Source organism: Protopterus annectens, chromosome 6.part0, assembly GCF_019279795.1.
Source record: "Protopterus annectens isolate FY-2018-M chromosome 6.part0, PAN1.0, whole genome shotgun sequence".
In the NCBI taxonomy this organism is placed as follows: domain Eukaryota; kingdom Metazoa; phylum Chordata; order Ceratodontiformes; family Protopteridae; genus Protopterus; species Protopterus annectens.
The window spans coordinates 1145468516-1145492320 of record NC_056737.1 but is presented as its reverse complement, the minus strand read 5'-3'; the positions used below and the strand labels follow the sequence as shown (position 1 = coordinate 1145492320).

The window sequence follows — 23805 nt, the reverse complement described above, 5'->3', positions numbered from 1 at the left end:
ACAGTTCTGCCACAGCTCTGAATGAAACTACAAGACTAAGGCCCAGACAGGGTTCAAAATGCAAACAGCTAACTTTTACAGACAATTCCACTTATGGAGATAGAAGTGCAGTATATTGTGTAAACAGTGATAAGATCTTGCAGTAATACACAATCTTCCCACAATTGCAAATGAATTTATATGACTAAGTCCCAAGAACAAACTTAAAAAATGCAAACAACTTTTGGGGGTAAAACATGGGAAAAGGCAGAAAAGGACATGAAAAAGTATAATCACACAGGCCAATATAAGTACTAAAAATATTTAAGTGTAATTGAAATAAAAGTCCCCCCCTTTTTTTTGATGAAAAGCTTGTGCCTCACATTTCATGGCTTTCCACACCTCCCCGAGTCTTGCATAAGTTTTCTTACATAGCTACATACACAGATGTACTTTATTTCCTTTGCTTATTTCTTTAATAAATATATATTTTCAAAAAAGCACATATCTGAACTAGAGTACAAGATATATTGTATTATCCCTAGTCCGCCAGCATCATCACAGAATGTATCACCATTCAGACAGAATCATCTGACTTTTGAACTCACTTAAATATTTGCTGTAATCTGTCCATAATCTCATTTGCTGCAGCTGTACCACTCGGCATATTCAAATCCTCTTAACTTAAAAACTAAGCATTTTTGTCTGGACTGCAAGTACCATGTTATTCAGCACAAATGCAGCAGTGGAATCCAGCATCAGTGAATTAGGAGCCAGGCTGAAGCCAATGATTAATTTAGTAAAGAGGTAGTGAGCAGTGACTGATGATCTGCTGCTGGCAGTATTTTTTTTTTTGTTACTAAACCATCTTTATTGATTTTAATTATAAAAACATGAAATATAATAACTTGGTACATTACATCATTGCTTCTTAAGTGTCATACTGTTTAGCTTTACTATTACTAGTCTTTGAGTTAAGAGAAATCCAGCACAAAGCAGGAAATCCAACTGTTTGTCTTTGCAAGAGAACAGTGTCTGCTGTAGAGCTGCTGATGGTTTGATGTTCATATTTGTGATTTAGCATTTTATTAATATCAGTTTATGTAGCTAATGCTACTAATTTATTTTGTATTTTTATTACCATCGTTATGAAAATGGGAACAAATGTTCTGTTGCTGAGAACATTCCTTCCTGGTCTGTATTTAAACGTTTTAGTTTCAGTGGTGCTCATTTTATTTTACCATTAAGTGTTTGTGTTTTCCAGTTTTACTACCAAGTCTCACATTATGAAGCAAATCCGGTAGTTGTCTGGGTTTTTTATTTAGTGTTACTGTACCATGAACAAAGTAACTTCATTGCTGACAGCATTTCTTCTGGGCTGTTACTTGTAGTTATTAGTTTAATTACTACTGATTCTAGTCTCATTATTCACCATTTAATTGTTTTATTTCTTTAATTGCCATTGTTATGAAAACCACCAAATAATTATTTATTGTCAATGAACAATCATTACTATAATGGTAAGATGTGAGGTTACAAACTTCTGCTTAAAAGAAGTAAAAAAGAAATTGAAGCTGAAAGCCTGGAGACTGAAGCATTGGGATATCAATAAACAAGTCAGGTTTCTTGCTGTGCAGTAATGCTGTCATTGATAGTCTGCTTTGAGAGCAGTAAAGGAAACCTACAGATGTTAAGTTGTCAAACTCGCCTTCATTCTTGCTGGATGGGTTCGGAGCCGATCCTCGGCTCCGACTTGGCACTTGCTAAGCTCGAGAACTCATTTTACCAGCTCGAGGCAACCCTATATCCCATGATGCAAGGCGTGACTACCTCAGATCTCGTTTGCCGCTTCGCGAAGAGGTCTCTTTTTTTACCAGCTCAGGTAAAGTTTTCAATTTCTGTCAGATTAGTCAGAGTTTTTCCCTTTAATTTCTATTTGTCCTTTTTTGGGTATATTTTGTATACTTATACTTGTCTCCTACCCTATATTCCCTCCCTTTAGGTTAGGATTTATTTCCTTCAGGCCTTAAGCCTCCCCCTCAGTTTATTCCTGTCAGGTTGTGTGTGTGTGTTTTTAGGGATTAACTGTGTGATTGTTGTGTGTCTGTCTGTTTTTGGACATTATTATGTCTAAAGAGGTAAAGGTCTCAGGCTTCAAGAAGTGTGACTCGTGCTGTCAGAAAATGTCTCTGACAGACGGTCACACTTCTTGTGTGTATTGCCTGGGGCCTTTACACCTGCAGGACTCCTGTGCCATTTGTCACTCCTTTAGCCAGAGAGTCCTGCAGGAACAAAGAAATAAATTGATTCTTCGTGGCTTGTTAAGCCAGAGGGTTCTCCGACCAAGGCTGGGTCGGTTAAAACCCCTAAGCCATCTAGAGCCCAGGCTGTAGTTCCTAAGCCTTCGGCTGTGGCTCTGACTCCTTCGGAGTCGAGATCGGCTCCGGCTGGAGCTGATCTTTCTACCTTGGAGATTGTTGTGTCGGCTCCGACCGGCTCCGACACACAATTGCCTATTACTTTGTCGGCTCCGGCTGGAGCCGACGTGTCCTTATCCAGTATTGGAGCCGACAAGTCTTCGGCTCCATCTGGACCCGAGAGGTCATCGGCTCCGATGACTCCATCCAGGAAGAGATCTCTGTCTCCTTCCCTGGAGTCGATTCATTCGGCACCGGGATCTCCTCTTTTGTCAGAGCGGAGTCATCGGAGCCGATCTTCAAGATCTTCCAGGCTATCAGACCATGATTTAGAGAGGGTGGTAAGCAGACTGTTGAAGTCACAGGCACTAGCCCAAATGCTCCATAGCCCGTCTCAACAGACGTCTGCTATTTCTCTTCCCCCCGAACTTCCTCCTCAGATGCTCCTTCAAAGTTCGAAGCCGGAGCTTCTTGGAACGGTGACCGTGGGTGCGCCGGAGCCGATACTTCCCTTTTCGGCTCCAACGTCTTCGGCTCCGATCTCCTCCATGAGACCTTCGTTGGAGGGATCCGGTCATCGAGTCTCCCTTGTCGGCTCCGAGGGGGCGAGTGGCATCGGACCCTTGTCCGACCCTGCTCTCCCTCTTGGAGCTTTGGCATTGGTGAGCTCGGCACCGACATCGGCTTCGGAGCCTTCTCTTTCGGTGGGGCCGGGGATTCCTGTTTCTTCTGAGCGGGGGTCTTCTGGCCTCCCTGGGAGAGGAGCCTTCGAGGTGATGAGGAGTGTCCTAGCCCCCGAGCTAGGTCAACGGTCTATTCCTTTAGCTCCTCCATCTTCAGTGCCTGTTGATGTCTCTTGCCAGCCTCTTGCTCCCGGACCCAGAGATCCATCGCCCCAGGTTTCCCCATTGGAAATAACTTCCTGTTCAGAGGTTTCTCCTGATCCTGCAGCAGAACCCCCGCGTAAGAGGACGTGTAAGAGGAAGCACACAGACTCCCCTGAGTCTACTACATCAGATACTGACTTAGATGAGTCTGAGGGTTCCCCACGGTCCACCTCTGAGGATGTCTCCTTTTCAGACATCCTGGAGCTCCTTAAGCAGAGGGGGAACTGGCCTTCCATTAACCCCTCCGAGGATGAGTCGGTATACCTGGAGGCTTTCGGATCTCGACCCTCCACCTCCTGGGTGTCTCCGCCCTTCGACCCACTCATGCAAGTAGTGGCTCGGAAGGCGTGGGCAGCCCCGGATTCTGTGGAACCAGTTCCTAGGAGGCCCTCCAAATTCATTACAGCCCCGGCAGACAAAACAGTTTCTTTCTAAGGGCGTCCCTGTTGATGCTATGGTGGTGGCGGCGGCCACCAAGAAGGAACTTGCTGATCCTTCTGTGCCTGTCCATCCTCCTAATAAGGATTCTAGGACAATGGACAGGTACGGCAAGCGGATGTTTTCTTCAGCGACCTTTGCTATGCGTTCGCTGAACTACCTTTGTCACTTTACCAGACTTCAGAGAGACATTCTCAAGGAACTAGGTGAAGTGGTTCAGGATTCTTTGGCCACTGGGGCTCAGGAAAAGATTACCTCACAGCTAGGAATCCTCAATTCTTTGACTAACTCCTCCATGCGGCTCATTTCTTATGCAGCTGATGGGGCGAGTAGGGCCGCAGGCACAGGAGTGGCACTTAGGCGTCAGGCCTGGATGCGGCTTTGTAATTTTGCAGACCCTTTTAAGGCGTCCTTCACCAATACCCCCTTTGACGGTTCGGCTTTGTTCGGGCCTCAGGTGAGGGATACATTGACCAGGTGTGAGTAAGACGGCAAGACCCTTTCTGCCGTAGGAGTCCATTTCTCCACCCCTTCAAGACCCTATCCAAAGGGTCAGAAGGGAGGGAAAATGTTGTTCAGTAAATCTCAAGGAGTTCACGCCAGACACACGTGGTCAGTTTACCCCCAGAGGCAGAGGGGGTAATAATAATAGGCACCGCCCTAGGGGCAGAGGGGGTCCGTAGAATCAGGGTAGCAGGGAGACTCTCCCTGATAAACCCTTCCAGCATCCCTGAGGTGTTGCCCGACTGCCCACCCTTGGAGGCAGTCGGGGGACGATTGTTGCTGTACCCAATAGCCTGGCGTTCCCTCTCTCAAGACAAATGGGTACAGTCGATCATATCCGAGGGCTACAATATCCCTTTCGAGAGGTATCCCGTTCCTCATCATTCCCTTCCAGACGTCTCACCCGGTCTAAGGGAATTGGCAAAACAGGAGGTATCAAAACTCCTAGCAAAAAGAGCCATCCAAATAGTGCCAGCAGACCAAGTAGGATCCGGCACCTACTCCAGATTCTTTTTGGTCCCCAAAAGGACGGGAGATTGGAGACCAATTTTAGACCTCAGCAAACTATACAACTTTGTCAAGAAGGCAAGGTTCCGAATGGTCATGCTTCAGTCCATTCTACCCTTTTTGGGCAAGGACAACTGGATGTGCTCAATAGACCTTCAGGATGCATACTATCATATAAAGATTCACAGGCGCTCCAGAAGGTTTCTCCGCTTTCGGCTGGGGTCCAGTCATTTTCAATTCAGAGCCCTGCCCTTTGGCCTCACTACAGCCCCCAGAGTGTTTACCAAATGCATGGCAGTGGTTACGGCTCATCTGAGACGTCAAGGATTCCAGGTGTTTCCGTATCTAGACGACTGGCTCCTCTCCACCACCACCAGGCATCAACTTCTCAAGGCCGGAGACTACACTCTGCAAACCTGCAAGCAATTGGGGATTTCAATAAATTTCGAAAAATCTTCTCTGTTGCCTTGCCAATCTATTACCTTTTTAGGTGCAGAATTAGACACTGTCAGCATGTCAGCCAGACTCACAGAACGAAGAATTCTGGACATTCAGAAGTATGTTCGGGTCATATTACTCAGCAAGAAGATCAGAGCCAAATTTGTCCTGAAGGTTCTGGGTCTTATGGCTGCGGCCATTGTTCTTCTGCCATTAGCCCGCTTGGTCTCTCAAGCAATTGGTAGTGGACGAGATTTTTCAGAAGTGGGGCTTCCCTTACTGCAACCTTTTTGCTACACCCCAAAACAGCAAATGCCCGGACTTCTTCACCCTTTTTCCTCTACCAGGCCATTCCCCGAGAGACTCTCTAACCCGGGATTGGCCCCGGGGACTTCTGTATGCCTTTCCTCCCTTTCCACTGATACCACAAGTTATTCAGAAAGCTACCGTATTGAGAGCCAAGTTGATCCTCATTGCCCCTTTCTGGCCTTGACAAATTTGGTTTCCGTCCCTGCATTGTCATCTCCTGGCGCAGCCTTGGCATCTGGACCCAGTTCCAGACCTTCTGACCCACCAGTCGGGATAACTGCACCAGGCCATTCGTTCTCTCAACCTCACTGCTTGGTTGCTCCACTTCCTTCCTTAGCCAGGCTTCCTATGATCTCTAACCCCGTTAGGGATATCATAGTAGCTTCTCTTAAGTCCTCCACCAGAAAGATTTATGCTAGTAAGTGGAAACGCTTTTCTTTCTGGGCAAAGTCTAAACAATTAGATCCCTTTACTGCTCCAGTGCATTCAGTTCTGGATTTCTTAGCAGAGATTTTTCAAGCAGGGTCTTCTGCTTCTACAGTTAAAGTCCAATTGGCAGCAATCTCTAATTTTCATGTTGGTTTACAAGATCGAAACATAATGTCCCACAAACTTTGCAAAGCCTTTCTCAGAGGTATTTTTCTTCTAAAGCCTCCAATCAGAGATCCCCCTCCGCAGTGGGATTTGAACTTAATGCTAGCATCCTTGATTCTACCCCCCTTTGAACCGGCTGCTACATGCGCCTTAAAGTTTCTTTCCCGGAAAACAATTTTCTTGGTGGCTGTTACTTCAGCTAGAAGGGTTTCTGAACTTCAGGCCCTTTGTGTCCGTTCCCCTTACTTGGTTTTTCACAAAGATAGGGTATCTTTAAGACCTAATCCATCTTTTTTACCCAAAGTTGCTTCCCAGACAAATCTTAACCAATCTATTGATTTGCCAGTTTTTTTCCCTAATTATTCAGACAAAGCTGAACAAAAACTTCATTGCTTAGATGTCCATTGTCAACTCAGATATTATTTGGACAGAACTAAACAGTTCAGAAAATCTGATCAACTATTCCTTTCTTATGCAGAGAATAGAACAGGTCTCCCAGTCTCTAAAGTGACCTTATCCAGATGGCTGTCTTCTATCATTTGTTATGTTTATCATCTTAGAGGCAAGCAACTGTCCTCAAAACCAAAAGCACATTCTACCAGGAGCCTATCCACATCCACAGCTTTTCAGGATAGGCTACCTATTGACACCATTTGTGCAGCAGCCACTTGGGCCACTCCTCACACCTTTGTGTCTCATTACAAATTGGACTTGGCCTCCAGGGACAGGGCTAGGTTTGGTTCCACAGTTCTCAAGAGTCTGTTCCATTGAGCCACCCAGGATAGAGGTGCTAGGACGGTCCCATCCAGCAAGAATGAAGGCGAGTTTGACAACTTAACATTTAGAAGTTATGTACATACCATAACGCGTTCCATGTTAGTTGTCTTCTCGCCTTCTTTCTTGCGTCCCTCCCTCCTTCCCCCTGGCCTGGACTGATCTTGAGGTTGTACCTTCCTTTTGTTGGGGATGTTGTCACTCTTTCCAAGAGTTCACAATAGGAAGAGTCATTACTGTTAGTGGCCATTGGCCTAGTTTCTCCTACATTTAGTATCTTCTTCCTTGGCAAGAAGTATTTTTTGGCAGGGTTTTCTTCTAGCTACCAAACGAGATCTGAGGTAGTCACGCCTTGCATCATGGGATATAGGGTTGCCTCGAGCTGGTAAAATGAGTTCTCGAGCTTAGCAAGTGCCGAGTCGGAGCCGAGGATCGGCTCCGAACCCATCCAGCAAGAAAGAAGGCGAGAGAAGACAACTAACATTGAACGTTATGGTATGTACATAACTTCTAATTTTTACAGTTACAAAGACATGCATCTGGAGCCTTTCTCCCCGGGCCTCCGCTGAAAATTGGCTTCGTTCCAAGTCGGACTTTCCCAGTTAACAAATGTTAAATAAAATAAAAATAAAACTTTTAAGCTTATCATGCTAATTGTTGTGGACCTGTTACATCTAAAACTTTATGGAATTTTCTGCTCTCTATATTTCAGTGGAAAATCTTATTGGCAGTTTTTGCTTCAGTTGCATAATTCCAACTCAAATTAGCAAATTAGTGTGCTGCACTTACGTGCAAGCCAGGAGATGAATAAAGGATGTCTATGTGGTATGGAGAGAGAAGACTGTGCCCCAGACAACCCAGTTGAGGTTAGTGACTCAGATGGTGGGAAGACCTGAGTGGGGGGGGAGAGATGATTGGTGGGGGAGTGGGAATTTGGCAGATGCTGGCTCGCTCATCCTGGGAAAGGGGATTGGTGGTTCCAATCTGCGTACTGCCACAGAGCAAGCAAAAACGTACCTGTAGCTGAACAGGAATGCACTTGACATAAGCTTGATCCTACCAAACCAGTGATGGAATACTTCTGTATTCAGACAAACATACCTGTGTGTGCACACAGATATACACAACACCACACGCGCGTGCGCAGACAGAGTAATACCATTGTAGACCTTTGCAGTGATGTAAATGCTCACGTCGGCCACAAGGGGATGGGTTAGGGCCTTACCCTGAAAGACAGCCTCCATGGGCATGTCTTGCCCACCAAAAAAATAGTAAATTCCATAAACCTTATTCTTCCTGTGGAGAAAAAATGGATCAGTGGGCTAGCATGAGAAAAGATAGCCAGCAGGGACTTGGAACCTCCCTCTTAAAATCATCCTGCCACAAAATAGAAGCAGAAGCCTATAAAAAGTAAAAGTACGAAGTAGCTGTTAATACTACCAAAGTGGAAAGGAAAATGTTTTAAAAATAAATGGTTTCAGGTCCTGACAAGATGTTTAATATAAAGGTAAAGAAAAAACATTGGTTCACATAAGAAGAGGTCTTGTGGTAAATGTATCTGTGAAAATTACTGTTTAAATACTTAAAGGTTTGGATAGCTTAAGCCGATTAGTGATGGAAGAAAAATATTGTGGAAGTATTTGTTAGAGGTTTGGATAGCTAAAGATCAGTGATGGATGAATAAGCAAGCATACTGGATGATGATATGAAACCTTCTTCTGAATATAATTCCTCTAGCACATACTCCATATTTTCCGTCTTAGAATACCTCTCAATTGATCCTATTTCATCGGTCCAGTGGATCTGGCTTTTGGGTACTAAGCCACTATTTAGATCTAATATGCCAGTGCTCCAGTGCCTTGAGCACTTTCAAAACTTTCCCCAATCTCCCGAGAGCTTCTACCTTCATATCTTGTTTGCCACCATTGTGAACAGGTCAGTCCCTTGCTTGTAACTAAGTGCTCTTAAATTTTCAACCTTTTTGTTCAAGTTTTTTTGCAAGGATATAGTTATCTGAATATATTATCACAGTTCTATAGAGTGTTTCTAGGTAGGCTTCTCCTTTTTTACGTTTAACTTTTAGTTTAGTTTTTAATGCCTGTGCTTGAATTATTTGTATGTATGTAACTTTTTTTTCTTTTCTTAGTGCCTCAGCTTCTTCACAGCACCCAGGTAGTTGGTCTAGCATGTACTTTCTTTAAAAATATTAAGAGTGGTTATGATTTAAGTAGTTCAGTAGTTAGGGTTTTCTAGTTATTTATTTCTTCTGTCTTAGTTATGGATAAAACGTTCATAAAGTGGAATAACTGTGGACATAAAATTCCACCTGAAGATAGGCATGATCTCTGTCTACTTTGTTTAGGACCACAGTAATTAAAAGTCAACTGTACCATATGCAAAGGTTTTGGATCCAGATCCTTGGTGGACAGGCAAAATTACTTAAAGGATTGCTCACTCCAGATGCCTCTGATAAGCTAGACAAGAGAAAGGAGAAGGACAAAGAGCTTAGGAAATGCAAGAATGACAGCCCAAGACCATCTTCTTTCCCCAAGATACTAAGAAGGGAATTTTCTCCTCCTCCTGTGGCTGTGAAGCAAAAATGTGCAGGAAGGGAAACTATAATAATCAGGAACAAACCTACTTTCAAATCAAACAGCAGACACTCATCTGAATGAGTTATAACGTTTCATGACGTTCAGACCTCCTTCCACTACTTCCTTATGGTCAGTACAGTCTTTCAGAAGTACATGAGAAGCAGACTGGGAGTTGAAGATTGGGACCTTTTAAAAATGCAAATAGAGCTGGTTATCTCCCCATTTTCCCTCTGTTTCTAGGGTAGATTGAGTTGATGCCTTCTTACCACTTTTAACTCCACATCTGAAGCTGGTTTTGCACCTGTGGCTTTGAAGCTGGATATTCATTTGAATCCTGTCAGATGAATATGGATGAGTGCTCTTGCATTAGTGCCGACACACTCACTTTGACACCTAAGGGTTGGTATAATGGTTAAGGTGTTTACCATGTTTACCGTATAGATACAAGGTACAGGGTTTGGTTCTCATTGGGGGTAGGCATAATGATCAAATTGTTTACCTCATGAACTCAAGGTACCGGATTTGATTCTTGGGAAGCATAGCTAGGCTTAAAGAGGCCCCCTTGGGAAATTGGCCTTGTAATCATCTATGAACCATCTTGGATCGGAGTGCTGAGTGTTGAGATCTTGGCACTGTCCGTCATGACAACTCATTTGGAACCATTTTCAGTGTCAGATGTGATATTCAAACCATTGTTCCTGTCTCCGTCTCAAGGTCTTCCAGATCTTTGGTGTTGAGGCAGCCTTCTTGGGTGTTACTAACTTCTGCTTGGTTGGGGAGAAGATGGTTCCAAGCAGCAGTGCCTCGACACAGATGGATTCCTAATCCATCTTCAGAGCAGCAGAGAGGATGATAGTCTACCCCTAGACTAGCGACAGGACTTTCATCAGTAGTGGCTGTTCCCATGATGCCATTTTGTCGGCTCTTCAACAGAGCTGTATCCTTTAAAGACTCTCCACTAGAGCCTGCTGAATCTTCCAGAGATACCAGTCTGTCAGAGCTGAAGATCCCCAGAAAGAGACTGTGTAAAAAGAAAGATATCTATTTCCCTTTGGAGTCCATCACATGTAACACCGACTTGGATGAGAGAGAGAAGGGGGATCGCCATGGTCCCCTCCTGAAGATGCCACTTTTAACAAGGTCCTAGAATTGATGAAAAAGAGGGGATCTTTTCCATCAGAACTACCATCTCAGGATGTGGAAGTGCTCTGTGCCTTCCACCTTTTGGGTGGTCTGTCCTGCAGACCATTTTCTACATTTGGCTATCAGGAGGGCATGGCAGGAATCTGACTACCAAAGCTATTCCCACTGAAAAAACATATAAAATCTTACATCCACCTAAAGATAAGCCATTTTGGTTAAGAGGTCCCCTAGTGGAGTTGATGATTGTTGTAATAGCCACTAAAAAGGAACTCACAGGTGAGTCAACAGCTGTCCATCCTCAAAGAAAGATTTCAGGGTGATCAACAGAATGGGAAAATGCACCTACACCTGTGGCACTTTTGCCCCGAGAGAGTTAAACTGCTTAACCAGCATGAATCACTTCCAAAGGGACTTAGCCAAACAAGCATGGATACTTTGGGTCAGCATATCACACAGGAGTCTACTAACCACCCTGAATACTATGATCAGTATTCTTAATCTCTCCATGCATATGTATCACAGTGTAGCTGATGGGTTAGCTAGGGCAGCAGGCTCAAGCATAATCCTCAGGTGTCATGTGTGGCTCCATTTGTGTGATTTTGTGGACATCTTTAAGGCATTCTTTACTAACTCCTTGTATGATGAATCTAACTTTTGGTCTAACAGTAAATGAAAAGCTGATAAGGTGTGAGCAAGATAAGAAGATATTGTCTGCCTTTGGGAATCAGGTTTGAAAATCCTTCTAGATCCTTCAATAGGAATAGGAAAGGTTCTATAGCTGTGGTTCAAAAAATATTACTGTCAACCATTTGATTCCTTCTCAGATAGGGATGGCTTTGACAAAGGAAGCCCCTTTAATGGATATGTACCATGTGGTCATATGCTTCTGCATAATCAGGACTACAGGAAACCTTTCTCTGGAAGGCAAAACCATCACCTGTGAAAGCTTGCTTGGCTGTTCATTTCTAGAGGCAGTCAGGTGGTGTTCACCTCTATTTATTTAATTTAATTAATTTATGTAATCTTTTGTTGACTGGGTTAGTCTCACTAGGCTAGTATCCTGTTTTCAGGGGAGACCAGAGGAGGTATTTATAAAACTAGGGTAAATTTGGCCAGGACACTGGAGACCTTCCCCTACTCTTGGTAGTAGAAGTATTTGTGTGTGACACAACAGACTTCCTGTTCCACTTCCAGGCATGGAGCTGGCCTGGAGAAACAGAGACTGGGCTGATTCAGCTTGTGCTGAAACTGGAGTGAAAGTTTTTTCTGATGGTGCAGAAAAAACAGCGACATAGGAGAAAAAGGAGATTGTGAAGGAAAAGGAGATTGTAGCTGAAACGGAGATGGATTCAGAGGAAAACTTTCAGAGGAGATTGAAGGAGAGACGATTACCTCTAAAAATTGCACAGTTACAACCCTCCAGTCGGGGGGGGGGGGTTATGGGATGGTTATTTGAAAGAAATGGTAAACCAAAGTGAGCCAGAAAGTGGAAAAGCAATTTCATGGAAACAATAGAAGAAGAAAAGGAAGAAGAGACTCTGCCAGAAAAAGTTCCAGAGAGAAAAACTTATGCACAAACTGTTGGAAAAGGAACAAAGGAAAGAAGAAATAAAAGAAACAAAAAAATTATACGGTACATGTGAGCAGTAAAAAGAAGAATGTTTGGACAGGTATGAGGTTTGGGACTCTGTCACTGTACCTCTGGGTGTCAAAGAAAAAGAGGTAACAGCATTTAATTAATTGAGACATTTTATGACTTTATATTTGAGACTGGGTATGCCATGAAAATTTTTTGGGTGTATATGGCCAAAAGAAAATATTTATCCATGGTCAGAATATGTGGTGCAAGTTTTTTACAGACAAAAAAAAACAAATAATGATCCAGCTTAGAACTGAAAGAGCATTTGTTAACTATATGTAAAGAAGTAATGGGCACTACAAAAATATAGATGAAAGAGGACTATGGACTTGGGGGATGGAAATGTGGAGTAATGATGTTATGCATGTACCTTGTATTATTAATGTTCTTGGTAATGGGGGGTTTGTGAAATGCAGGAGTCAATCAAAGACTTATTTTTGTGGAAAAATGAACATTTAATCAATGAATGTGATAAAAAATATTTATGTGGCAAAACAGGGTATAATGCAAATAATGTGATTTTAAAGTGCAAAAAATATGGCAATACCGGCCATTCATGGCTAGAATTTCAAATGAATGTGCAAGAGAATGAAAATGAAGTTATACAGGAGAAAGATGTAGAAGGTGTTATACAAGACAATGTACAAAAAGATGTGACTGATAGAGGTTATACATGAAGTTAAAGAAAGTAACAAGGAAAAAGAAACCGAGGAGAGAAGTGAGGAAAAAGCTGACTGGTGCATAGTAAGAAATCAAAAGAATTGAATAGGGAAAAGAGTTAAAGAAATGAAAAGAAAATTTACAAATGTTATGCTTAGAGAAAATAAGAAAGGAAATAGCTTTAAATGTGAACAGTATGAAAAACATTAAGAGGATAATATGTATATTACAATGGTGTGCTGCAGTAGAGGCACATATTATTGTTTTAGAAGATATCAGGTTATTAACAGAGAAAGAAAGAACACAAACTGAAAAACTCTGGAATGGTGCAGTAGTTTGGAACATGTGAAAGAAACGTGCTTGGGCATATGTATGTTATGTCAAGAAAGCATTAAAATATTGGCTGTAACCATAGTTTAACTAGGACGAATTATGGTAGTAGACTTGAGATGGAAAAATGTGTATAGAATTATAGCTTTATATGCATATGTAACAAAACTAGCGAGAAATAATATTTAAAAATATTCTTGAATATGTTTGTGAAAATATGGACATTATAGTGGTAGGTGATTTTTAACTGTAATTTAAGAAAAAAAATCATTGTGATGTTAAAATGGTTTAAAGAAATTATGAGAAGTGGAAAGTTAAGTGTATGGGAAAATAACCACTGGACCTACAAAAGGAATGAACTTAGGACAGAAATTGATTAATACCTAATAGTTTAAAAGTTAAAATTTTGAATTAAGTGTGCTGGATGTTCAGATCATGTGGCTATAGGGGTTAAAGTACAGGAAAATGAAGAATATATAAGAGTAGGAAAATGAATAAAGAGAATTAATGAAAAGGAATTGGATTTAGAAGAGAAAAAAAACTTATGGAATTATGGAAAAATCATATGAATGAGAGTTTTGTGATAACTGGACTGTTTGGTGGCTTAATTTTAGAGAGAAATATAAAAAAGTGTTTTAGAATGTATAAGGAAGAAAGGAAGAAAAGAAAAAGTTATAAGATATTAAGTCAATAAACATTCAGAGACTTACCAGAGAAGAAACATTCCTTTTATGAAAAAGAAAGATAAATATATAAAATGAATCAAATTAAAATTAATGTGTTATATAAACAGAAATAATGTTTGCAAGGAAGGAAAAGTAGCAGCACCATATTTGAGTAAAATAAAAGAAGGAAAATAAGAGAATTAAAAATAAGGAATGTAAGCAAATAAGACCGTAAGAAGGAATATATGAAATAATTAAAGAATTTGTATTGGAATTGTTTGTTAGAAGGAAACAGAACATATTTATAAACGTGAAAAATTAAATAATGAAGATAATGAGTATTTAGAACAAAAAATAACTATGAAATAATTTAATGAAATTTTAAAAGATATTAACATGAATTTTGCAACAGGACTGCACAGGATTGAATATGGTATGTATAAAGAAATGGAGTGGAAAAAATATTTTTATAGAAGTTATGAATGCATAGTTAGAAACTGGAATTAGAGAGAGATATGTACAGGAGTTATAAAGTTTATATTTAAAAAAGAAATGTAGAGGAGATAAATTGGAGACCTGTAACATTGAATACTACAGATTTAATTTATGAGAATAATAGATGACCAAAATGTATAGAAAAGAAAAGGGAGTCGAGTTATTATGGATAAGAAGAGAAATAACTGATATAAATAAAAATGTAGAAGTGAAGGTTATGATAAGGGATATAAGTAATGCCTATGATAATATTCAGTATAAATCATTATGGGGAGTTTTGCAGGCATATAATGTAAGCAAAAAAATTTTACAAGAAATAAAATCTGTTTTATGAAAGGAACTATGTGAAATTAAATCTAAATGGCTGGATTGGGAAAGAAATAAAAATAGAAGGTGGACTAAAGCAAGGCTGCCCAGCTAGTAGTGTAATTTTCTCATTAGTTATGAATGTAATAGTGAAGGAAATTAATAAAATGTCAAGTAGCGGATACAAAATGATGAGGTACAGTTGCCAATGTATAATTATACAGATGATATTGTATTGTTAAAAATAAAGTGTGGATGGAAGAAGTAAATGAAAAAGTAAGTATAAATTTAAATAAATTGGTTTAAGTCTAAATAAAGAGAAAAGTAACGGATTTGGTTGTGAAGATATGATAGGAGGTATTGAGTTCAGTAAAAATATAGAGCTATATTAGCAATAATATTTGGAAGGAAAGTACAGACAACAATGGGATAATCTACTCAACAAAGTAAAGGATATGACTATTTTTTTGGAAATAATATAGATTTTCATATAGAAAAAGCACACTTGTTGAGCACCATGGTAATAGGAAAAATGTATTATGTTGCTAACATCTATATGATTCCTGTTAAAAAGAACTAATGACGATTATATTTTCTTTTATATGGGGCTCTAGACTGAATCCAGTCGAGAGGGATTCTGTATATGAAAGAAGAGCAAAGAGGCTTGGGTTTAATAAATCTAATAGTGCATGCAGTATCTTCAATTTTATATAAGATATTAAAAGGAATCGTGACAGAAAATAAAAACTTGATAGAAATGATACTGGGTCTGTATTAAATTGTCGAAATGGCATTACAGTGAATGCCGTTTTGACGAGACATAAAAAGTGAAATGCAATAACAGCAAAAGCTTAAGTCAGCGATTTTTTTCATAGGGAAAAAAATCCCTTGGCCTGAGCCGTGACATTGCTCTTTACCCCACTGTAGTGCAATCCCGGAGTTGGTATATTTAGTTGGGGGGCACAGCCCCTCACTTTAAAATGTTTAACTTGTGTTTTGTGTTGTTGGTCTACCGTGACCTGGGGCTTCGCTGCTGTTGTATTTTATTCTTTGTGTTGTCGAAATAGCATTCGCTGTAATGCCGTTTCAACAATTTAATATAGACCCATGATACTATATTGTAAATACAAAGAAATGTGGGAAGGAATAGAAGTTAAAAAAGAAGAAAAGCATTGTGAATGAAGAAATGAAACAAATTTGTTATGGAAAAGAAAAATATATATATATGTGAGATTTCTGTGAGAAAAATAAAAAGTAATGGTAGTTATAATGTGGAAGCATTTTATTGCATTGATCCATGGAATGATTTAGAAATAGATAAAAAATACATAATGAGATAAAACTATAAAGATTAAAGAATGTATTTTTTTTATAGAGATGGTCTCTTAGAAAATTGCCAGTTAAGGCAAATATGCCATGTAGGAAAAAGCAAGATAAAATATGTAACAAATGTGGAGAGTTTAAGACTACTGAGTATGTGTTTTTTAAAATTGTGAGTGTTAATAATTTGTGGAAAGAAATATGTAAACATAATACAGTGAAATGTTTGTTAAAATTTGAGCAAATAAATATGGACATAATAGAATTTGGTTATTATGGTGCATGAAAACAGGAAGGAGTGAAGAAAATGGACAGAGTAATATTTTGTTTCATGGACTGTATAGAACGAGAGACTAAATTAAATTAAATGCAGTGAAAAATGGACTTTGACAAAGATTTTGGAGAAAATGTAAAAAATAAAGAGTGGGAGAATGCTTAAATTGAGATTTATAATGTATGGAGATTTGTAAATAAATGTAAATAATATGTAATGTATATATCAATTAAAAAACCCTACTCTTTCCCGTAGGGGGCCGTGTTTGTGTGTGGTGTGTTTTGCTTCCTGCTTCCATTCTGGGCTCAAAGGCAGCCTGGAGAAATAGGAAGATAAGTTAAGCAATAATGGAGGTTGGAAAGGAGAATAGCAAAGAGGATGATGTTTTTGGTGCTGTTATCCAAACAGCGGAGATGTTTACATTGTTGGAAAAGGAGTTCAAGCTGAAGGGGAAGCTGATTGATGGATTTGGTGTGTTGTAGATAGGAAAAAGCAGTAGAGCCTTTTCAAAGCAGCCCTGATGTGGCAGATGTCGTGGATGTGGATTCAGAAGAGTTGTTCCAGCAGAAGTTGTTCATATCTGAAAATGCAACACAAGGTTGTATTATTGCAACCCTCCAGTTGGGAGGGTTTCAGGATAATTTATTGTTGGACATGGTCGATGAAAGTGAACTGGAAGATGGTAAGGATACATTGTGGGGAGCTTGATGGACAAGATACAGAGTGAAGAAGTGTAATAGAGTTAAGGCATAAAGACTGAGAAAAAAAATCGTATCCAGAAACAGTTGGAGAAGGGGTGCATGGTAAGAAAGAAGAAAACATTCTGAATAAGAGATTGTTTAAAGTGCAGATTGAACAGAAGAAAGATACAGAAATGGACAGATACAGGGCGAAGTCATTAAGATGCTCGGGGTCAAAACAAATGAGGTAAGAGCATTTGTCTATATTAATAAACTGACTTCTTGCAACATTATTTTTGAGACTGGACAGATAACGGAAAGATTTATAGAAGAATACACAAAAAAAGGAAAAACTATGCACCAAGGAACTTATGTGCTTAAGCCCTCTTTTAGGGACACTAAGAAAGTTATTATACATTTCCAAACTGAAGTGGAAAAAGAGATTTTAAAAATAACATTTATTATATTTATGTAATGATGTGTTGAATTTGTCAAAAGTATATGACAATAGAGGTTTGTTGACTCGGACATGGGCTTGCTATGTGATATTGAAACTAGAAAACAGTATTGTGCATATTCCAAGTGTTATTAATGTTGAAGGTGACAAGAGGCCTAGTTAGATATTGGGAGCAACCAAAAACATGTTTTTTGTGTGGAAAAATGGATAATTTAATTAAATGTGAAAAAAGACTTTTTCATGCGGGGGCATAGGACACGCAAGCAATTGTGAACCAAAATGCTATAATTGTAAAAAAGGACATTTGGGGGAGAGTGTGAAGAAAAAGAAAATGAAGCAGCATTGGATATAACAGATGGAGTAAAAGAACAAGGTAGACGGGACAGAAAAGGAATTAGAAGTAGGAAAAAATGGGGGAAAATATCTGTATTACTGATAAACAAATGACACAAAAAGATAAGATGAAGAAAGATTGAAACATAGAAGCGGAGGAGTCAGGTTTAAATGAGAATGAAGATGTTAAATGGAATATAGTCAATCAAAAGAGAAATTAAATTGGTAGAAGAGTGAGAGAAAGGAAAAGAAAGAATATAGAAGTTTTCAAAAAAGAAAAAAAAAATGAAAAGGGTGAATAGACATTAAAGTAGAGGTACATGTAAAGTATTGTTATTAAATGTTAATAGTTTAAGAAGTTGGGAAGAAGGATAGTAATTTTGGAGTGGTGTAAAAAGCTAGATAGTGATGGTTACTATACTAAGACACTAGATGTTTGTCAGTCAGAAAGAATTCAAACAGAAGTATAGTGGAGAAAATGTGATATGGAATTTCAGGAAAGAGACCTGTTCAGGAATACTCACATAAAGATACAATTAAAGATTTAGATGTTACTGTTATAACAGGTAGAATTACTATTATTGATGTAAAATGGAGGGAACATATTATGAGAATTATTACAGTAAATGCAGATGTAATAAAAAAGGAGAGGGAGGAGGTGTTTAGAAGGATAGTACAATATGTAGCATAATAGGATAATACTTCAAGAATGAAAAGATATTAGACACATAGAAGGTCAAGATTTTTTATGGAGACTGCCTATACAAAAAATTACCATTGAAGGCAAATATGCCATATAATAGTATAAAAGACAGAGTCTGTTTATATTGTGGTGAATTTTAAACCTTTGAACATGTTTTATAGAATCTAAAAGGGTAAACATTTTATGAGGAAAGATTATAGAGAAAGAATATGTGAGTGACTTTAAGAGTTAAGTCATTTAAATATGGAAATGATTGAATTTGGCTAATATAGAAACATAAGTAAGAAAGAGGATGAAAATCTCAATAAAAAAATGTTTGCTATACTATGGTTGATCTGGATATAAAAAGTGTACACACCCCTGGTAAAATGCCAGGTTTTTGTGATATAAAAAATGAGACCACAGTAAATCATTTCATTAGTATTAGTTTGTTTGTGCACACTTATGCAACCAGCTTATTGTATGTTTTTTATTTTTTTATATTTTTTCCCTAACAGATTTGTTTTTCAATTGAATTGTACAGGTTATAGGTCATATTAAAGGTGGGAAAAGTTTTGAAATGATTTATTGTGGCCTCATTTTTTTATATCACAGAAATCTGGTATTTTAACAGGGATGTGTCCACTTTTTTATATCCATTGTAGCTTGAAAAAAATTACATATGATGTAAATAAGTAGCAATGTTAATAATAATTTGATAGTGTAAATGCTTATAGATTATGTAAATAAAGAATCTCTACTATTTTCTGTAAGTGTCGTGGGGATCTTTTACATTCACGTGAGCTACCACTAACTCAAGCAAATGGGACCTCAGTTTAGTGTCTCATCCAAAGGACAGCACACACAGGAGAGTAGCACTCCCTAATGCTGCACTGCACTGCCAGCAGTCTGGAAAGAAATCCTGTCACCTTGAGTGGAATATAACCCCCAGCTTACACCACCAAAGGTGAGCAATGCTAGCTGTTGTGCCACTGACACTGCTGATATCACCCTGCTGCATGGATGTTCATCACACAGGACAACTGGGGGTTAAAGGTTATATCCACAGGCTATACCATATAATTTTTCCAAAAACTACCAAACATAAGCTGACATTGCCAAATGTTCCACGTCAGCAGATGAAGATAGCAGTTTTGGAGGTGACCATCCTCCTTCCTAAAAGGGCCATCCAGGGGAGGTCCGACCAGATCAGAGAGGGTCAGGAATCTAATCAAGATTTATTTATTTAGTTATTGTTTTTCTGAAAGAACAAGGACTGCAAACCAATTTTACATCTCAAGCAGCCTAAGCCGATACCTAAAAAGACTTCCTTCAGAATGATCATGGTGTCAGCAGTTTTGCCACACCTCAATGTGAACAGCTGGATGTGCTGTATAGAACTTCTCCACGTAAAGATTGCAAGGAAGTCCAGAAGGTTTTTGTGCTTTTGGCTAGGGGCTAATTATTGTTAGTTCAAGGTCTTGCACTTCATTCTCACCACAGCTCTCTGGGTGTTCAAGTACATGTCAGTAGTCACAGCCCATATACAACTCAAAGGGATACATGTCTTCCTTTATATAAATGATTGGCTCCCCTCTGCAGCAACCAACAAATCATTACTGTCTGCCAGAGACTACATTTTGCAGTTCTGCCTAACTTTAGGCATCTTCATAAATTATCAGAAATCATCGCTATAGCCCTCACAGCAAATCACTTTCATTTGATGCTGCCTGGACACAGCCTTATGTCAAGTGGGGGGGGGGTTGAGGGCAAGATGGTCCAGGGAGTTTGGAAACAGTTAAGAGGCCTCATCAACATCTTGCAGATGACAGTGGTAGTCCTAGCTTTGCAGGAATTTCAGGGACATCTTCGGACAAGATGCTGATAGTATTGTGCATCAGTTAGCTTGGAGGATCAGCGTCCTTCTCTGCAGAGGCGCCATGAGAGTATGGCAGTGGGACCTAGATTTGAGCTACTTTCTGGTGGCAACTCCAATACCAGGGAAATTCAGCTGGCTAATGGAAAGGGTATAGCAGCTGCTCTGTACTAATGTGTCACAAGTGGTGTCTCAACCCATTAGCAGCTCAAGAGATTTTTAGTTACTGGTCCAGCCTTGCTGTGACTTGTTTGCCTCTCCCTCCAATGCCAAGTGTAGAAGCTATCTCTTCCACATTGCATGTATTGTATATAGTTAATTTCTGTGTGCCCTTACCTTACTTTTACTACATTGTAATCTTTGTGCTCTCTCCCTTCACTATTTCACTCTTTCCTACTTTTTCCCTTTTTAGTCTAACCATCCCTTCCTATTGTACTGTGTACTTTATTATTTTTACTGTTATTGATTAATTACTATCTTCACAGCATTTTGTTTGTATCTGTAATACTTCGTTAACTTGCTTGTCTACTGTCATTTATATTTGTCTGAGCTGAGACTGAAATAGGGTCATTTGGATCAGTGCTGTGTCCTGGTTATCAAACTGAATAATTAAAAGCTTCATCCCCTTGCAAAATTGACAGTTTGTCTTTGTAAGATTACAAATATTATTTCACTCCTAGTACCTGTAGTCACTTGGCAGCAAACTCCGTCTGGAGGGAGAGTTCAATCTCTGCAGGGAGAGAACAACACTGTTCAATCTCAGCCTCCATACAGGTTTTATACCAAGTGAATGGAGAACAGCTGCAGTCATTCCCTTGCATAAGAGAAAAACCTTCCACAGACCTAGGCAATTGCAGATACATAAGTTGACCAGAGTCATATGCAAAGCCATGAAAAGACTTATCATGGAAGTAATCTATCAGATCATAGGGAACCTCCAAACACTGGATCCATCACAATTTGGATTCGTCAAGGGCAGGTCATGGTTACTCATTCTGGTGGATTTTTTGAAAAGGTCACCAAAGCAATGGATGAAGCAAACAATACACACCGCATATCTTGATCTGGTCAAAGCTTTTGATACAATTCCCCACTTAAGCATAGTAGAAAAGCTAACCAAACAGTGAATAAATCTGTCACCCACTGGGTTTCCAGCTTGCTCACAGAAGGGATGTAGGAAATCAAAATAGGGGAAGTTACCTCCACAAAGAGACCTGTCACCAGTGGACATCCCCATGGTTCTGTGCTGGGACCTCTCCTGTTTGACACATACTTTTCTGAAGTTAGAGTAAATAACAAAGGACTCTGGCTGACTAAGTTTGCAGATGACTGTAAGCTAGGAGCAGTCATTGAATCCTCCAGTGACTTATTGCACGAAGGTTTGTCCCAAGTAAATAACTTGTGCCAAAATCATGGACTGAAACTAAATGCCAAAAATGCAATAGTGTATCCTTTGGGAAGTCCTCTATCCCATGGAACTACCACATTAACGATACGCCTCTGAGAGTTGACCCAGTTTGTTATTTGAGATCTTATGTGAACAGTGACCAAACTTTTGACCAACATGTGTCCATTGTTGTAAGGAAGTCCTTCTATATTGCACAGCTTATAAACAAAGAAATTATTTTTCTAGGATGTCCCTACCCCCCTTTACTCAGTCCTCATTGAATATAATGCCCCTTTTGGCATGTATCTGTCTAGACACATGCAGCAACTGGAACACCCTCATTGATACTTACTAAAGGGATTTAAAGCATAGACAACATGTCTGCATCTTGCAGAGTGCTAAGAGGTGACCTGTGTCTGGCATGCAAGGCATCCTCTAGCCCAGTACTGATGGATTTACTGCATATCAGCAAGTTAAATGGCATCAGAAATACTTAGTGTAGGGATCCAAATCTCCTCTGCAGCATCAACAGAATGGTTTGGACGGACAGGTATATATCTCAAAAGATACCTCTACCCTGGAACAGCATCCCTGTCCATATTCATGCGCTACTTGCATCTGTGGATGGGAAGCAGAAAATTTACCCCAAGACTGCCCTCTGTACTACTAATGGACAGAGGTATCTCCTAAATATTTTATCCCATGCATGGGCCCCTTCAAATTATCTATGGTATGATCCCAAATATTCTCATTAGGGGTAATATAATTATTGACCAAGGGATGGGTAAAGCCAGTCTATAACCAAATGAGATAGGTTAAAGGAAATTGGCTAGGCTTAAAATGGCCTTCATGGAGAGTTAGCCTAGTACTTACTTATGAAGCTATGAGAGGTTCTCAGGGGATTGTGGGAAAGTTTTGAAGGATCTAGAGACATTCAAGCACTGGCAAATGGCTGGATCGGAGCCAACGAGTAGCTCGATACTCAACAGTCATATCAGACAGACTTTGATGAAAAGGATCTAGTGTTATATTAAGTACATAACTTCTGGTTTTGTGTGTGAACACAAAATACTGACAGGTGGCTGCTATGTTTGGCAAATGACATTTTAAGGGTGGTGGTGCTTGTATTTTGAAAACTTATTCAAAACTTTTTATATTCTGAAGAACCATATTGACTAAAATTCCATCTCACTAGACTATTTGCACGTCATATTAAGGAAGAAAACACATTGCACAAATGGAATATGATTATAGCTGAGTCATTTCATCTTTTGCCCGTTAAGTCCTTTACACCCATTATCTAAGAATATATATATATATATATATATATATATATATATATATATATATATATTTCAGGCAGACATGTCTTGAGGACAGGCCTAGGCATCATGTCTGATACCACTTGAATGCAGTCTGGTTATACTCCTTATTAGATGCTGCTTTCTCATGTTCAGATGTTGAACTCAGCTTTTTACCCGGGCGCAGGTACTAAAAAATAGTTACTGATGAGTATATGTTAGAAGATTAATAGTTAAATATGTATTTGCTTTATTAACGTTCACATTAATGTATGGATTAGTCTTAACTTTGTAATGCATGTAGGTTTTCATTTCTGCATCTTTTTGCATTTGTAGTTTTAATCGAAAAAAGAATGAATCCACTAGCATGCAGAAGCTGCTGAGTTTTGGATATGTTGACAATAAGAATGTAGGAGGAAATGACGAAGAAAAAGAGGATTATGACACAGGTATTTTATTTAATAAATTTATTATTCAGTTAAAATGTGAGTTAGAGGTTTAGGGCATTAGAACTGTAATGTTTGGAAGAGGAAAGCAAACTTAATTTGTGGAAACTAGTTATGTTTGCTCCTTGCTCAATAATTTAACATTTTGCAAACGGCATTTCATATACTTAATGATGCTTCTGGATCAAAATGACAAAATATGTTAGAAATGCTACCTAAATCTGAGCACATTACTGTTCATGGCACATATTACCCTCACTGAGAGGAAACTGTCAGTCAAAATATAGGATGTTTGTTTTGTCATTTATACAGGTATAGTAGGACATTATTATTTTCAGCAGCTCTGTTTGCACTTTAGAAAGCATGTATT

At 39.3% G+C, this 23805-nt stretch overlaps 1 protein-coding gene across 1 annotated transcript in view; it reads left to right on the top strand.

Annotated features, from left to right (window-relative positions):
- Positions 1-23805, top strand: part of CCHR6.PART0H7orf57 (chromosome chr6.part0 C7orf57 homolog) — a 1417733-nt gene that overhangs the window by 1024842 nt on the left and 369086 nt on the right. Inside the window, exon 6 of the mRNA XM_044074768.1 lies at positions 23326-23438. Coding sequence (XP_043930703.1) covers positions 23326-23438 — 113 coding nt within the window. The remainder of the gene's footprint in view (positions 1-23325; positions 23439-23805) is intronic.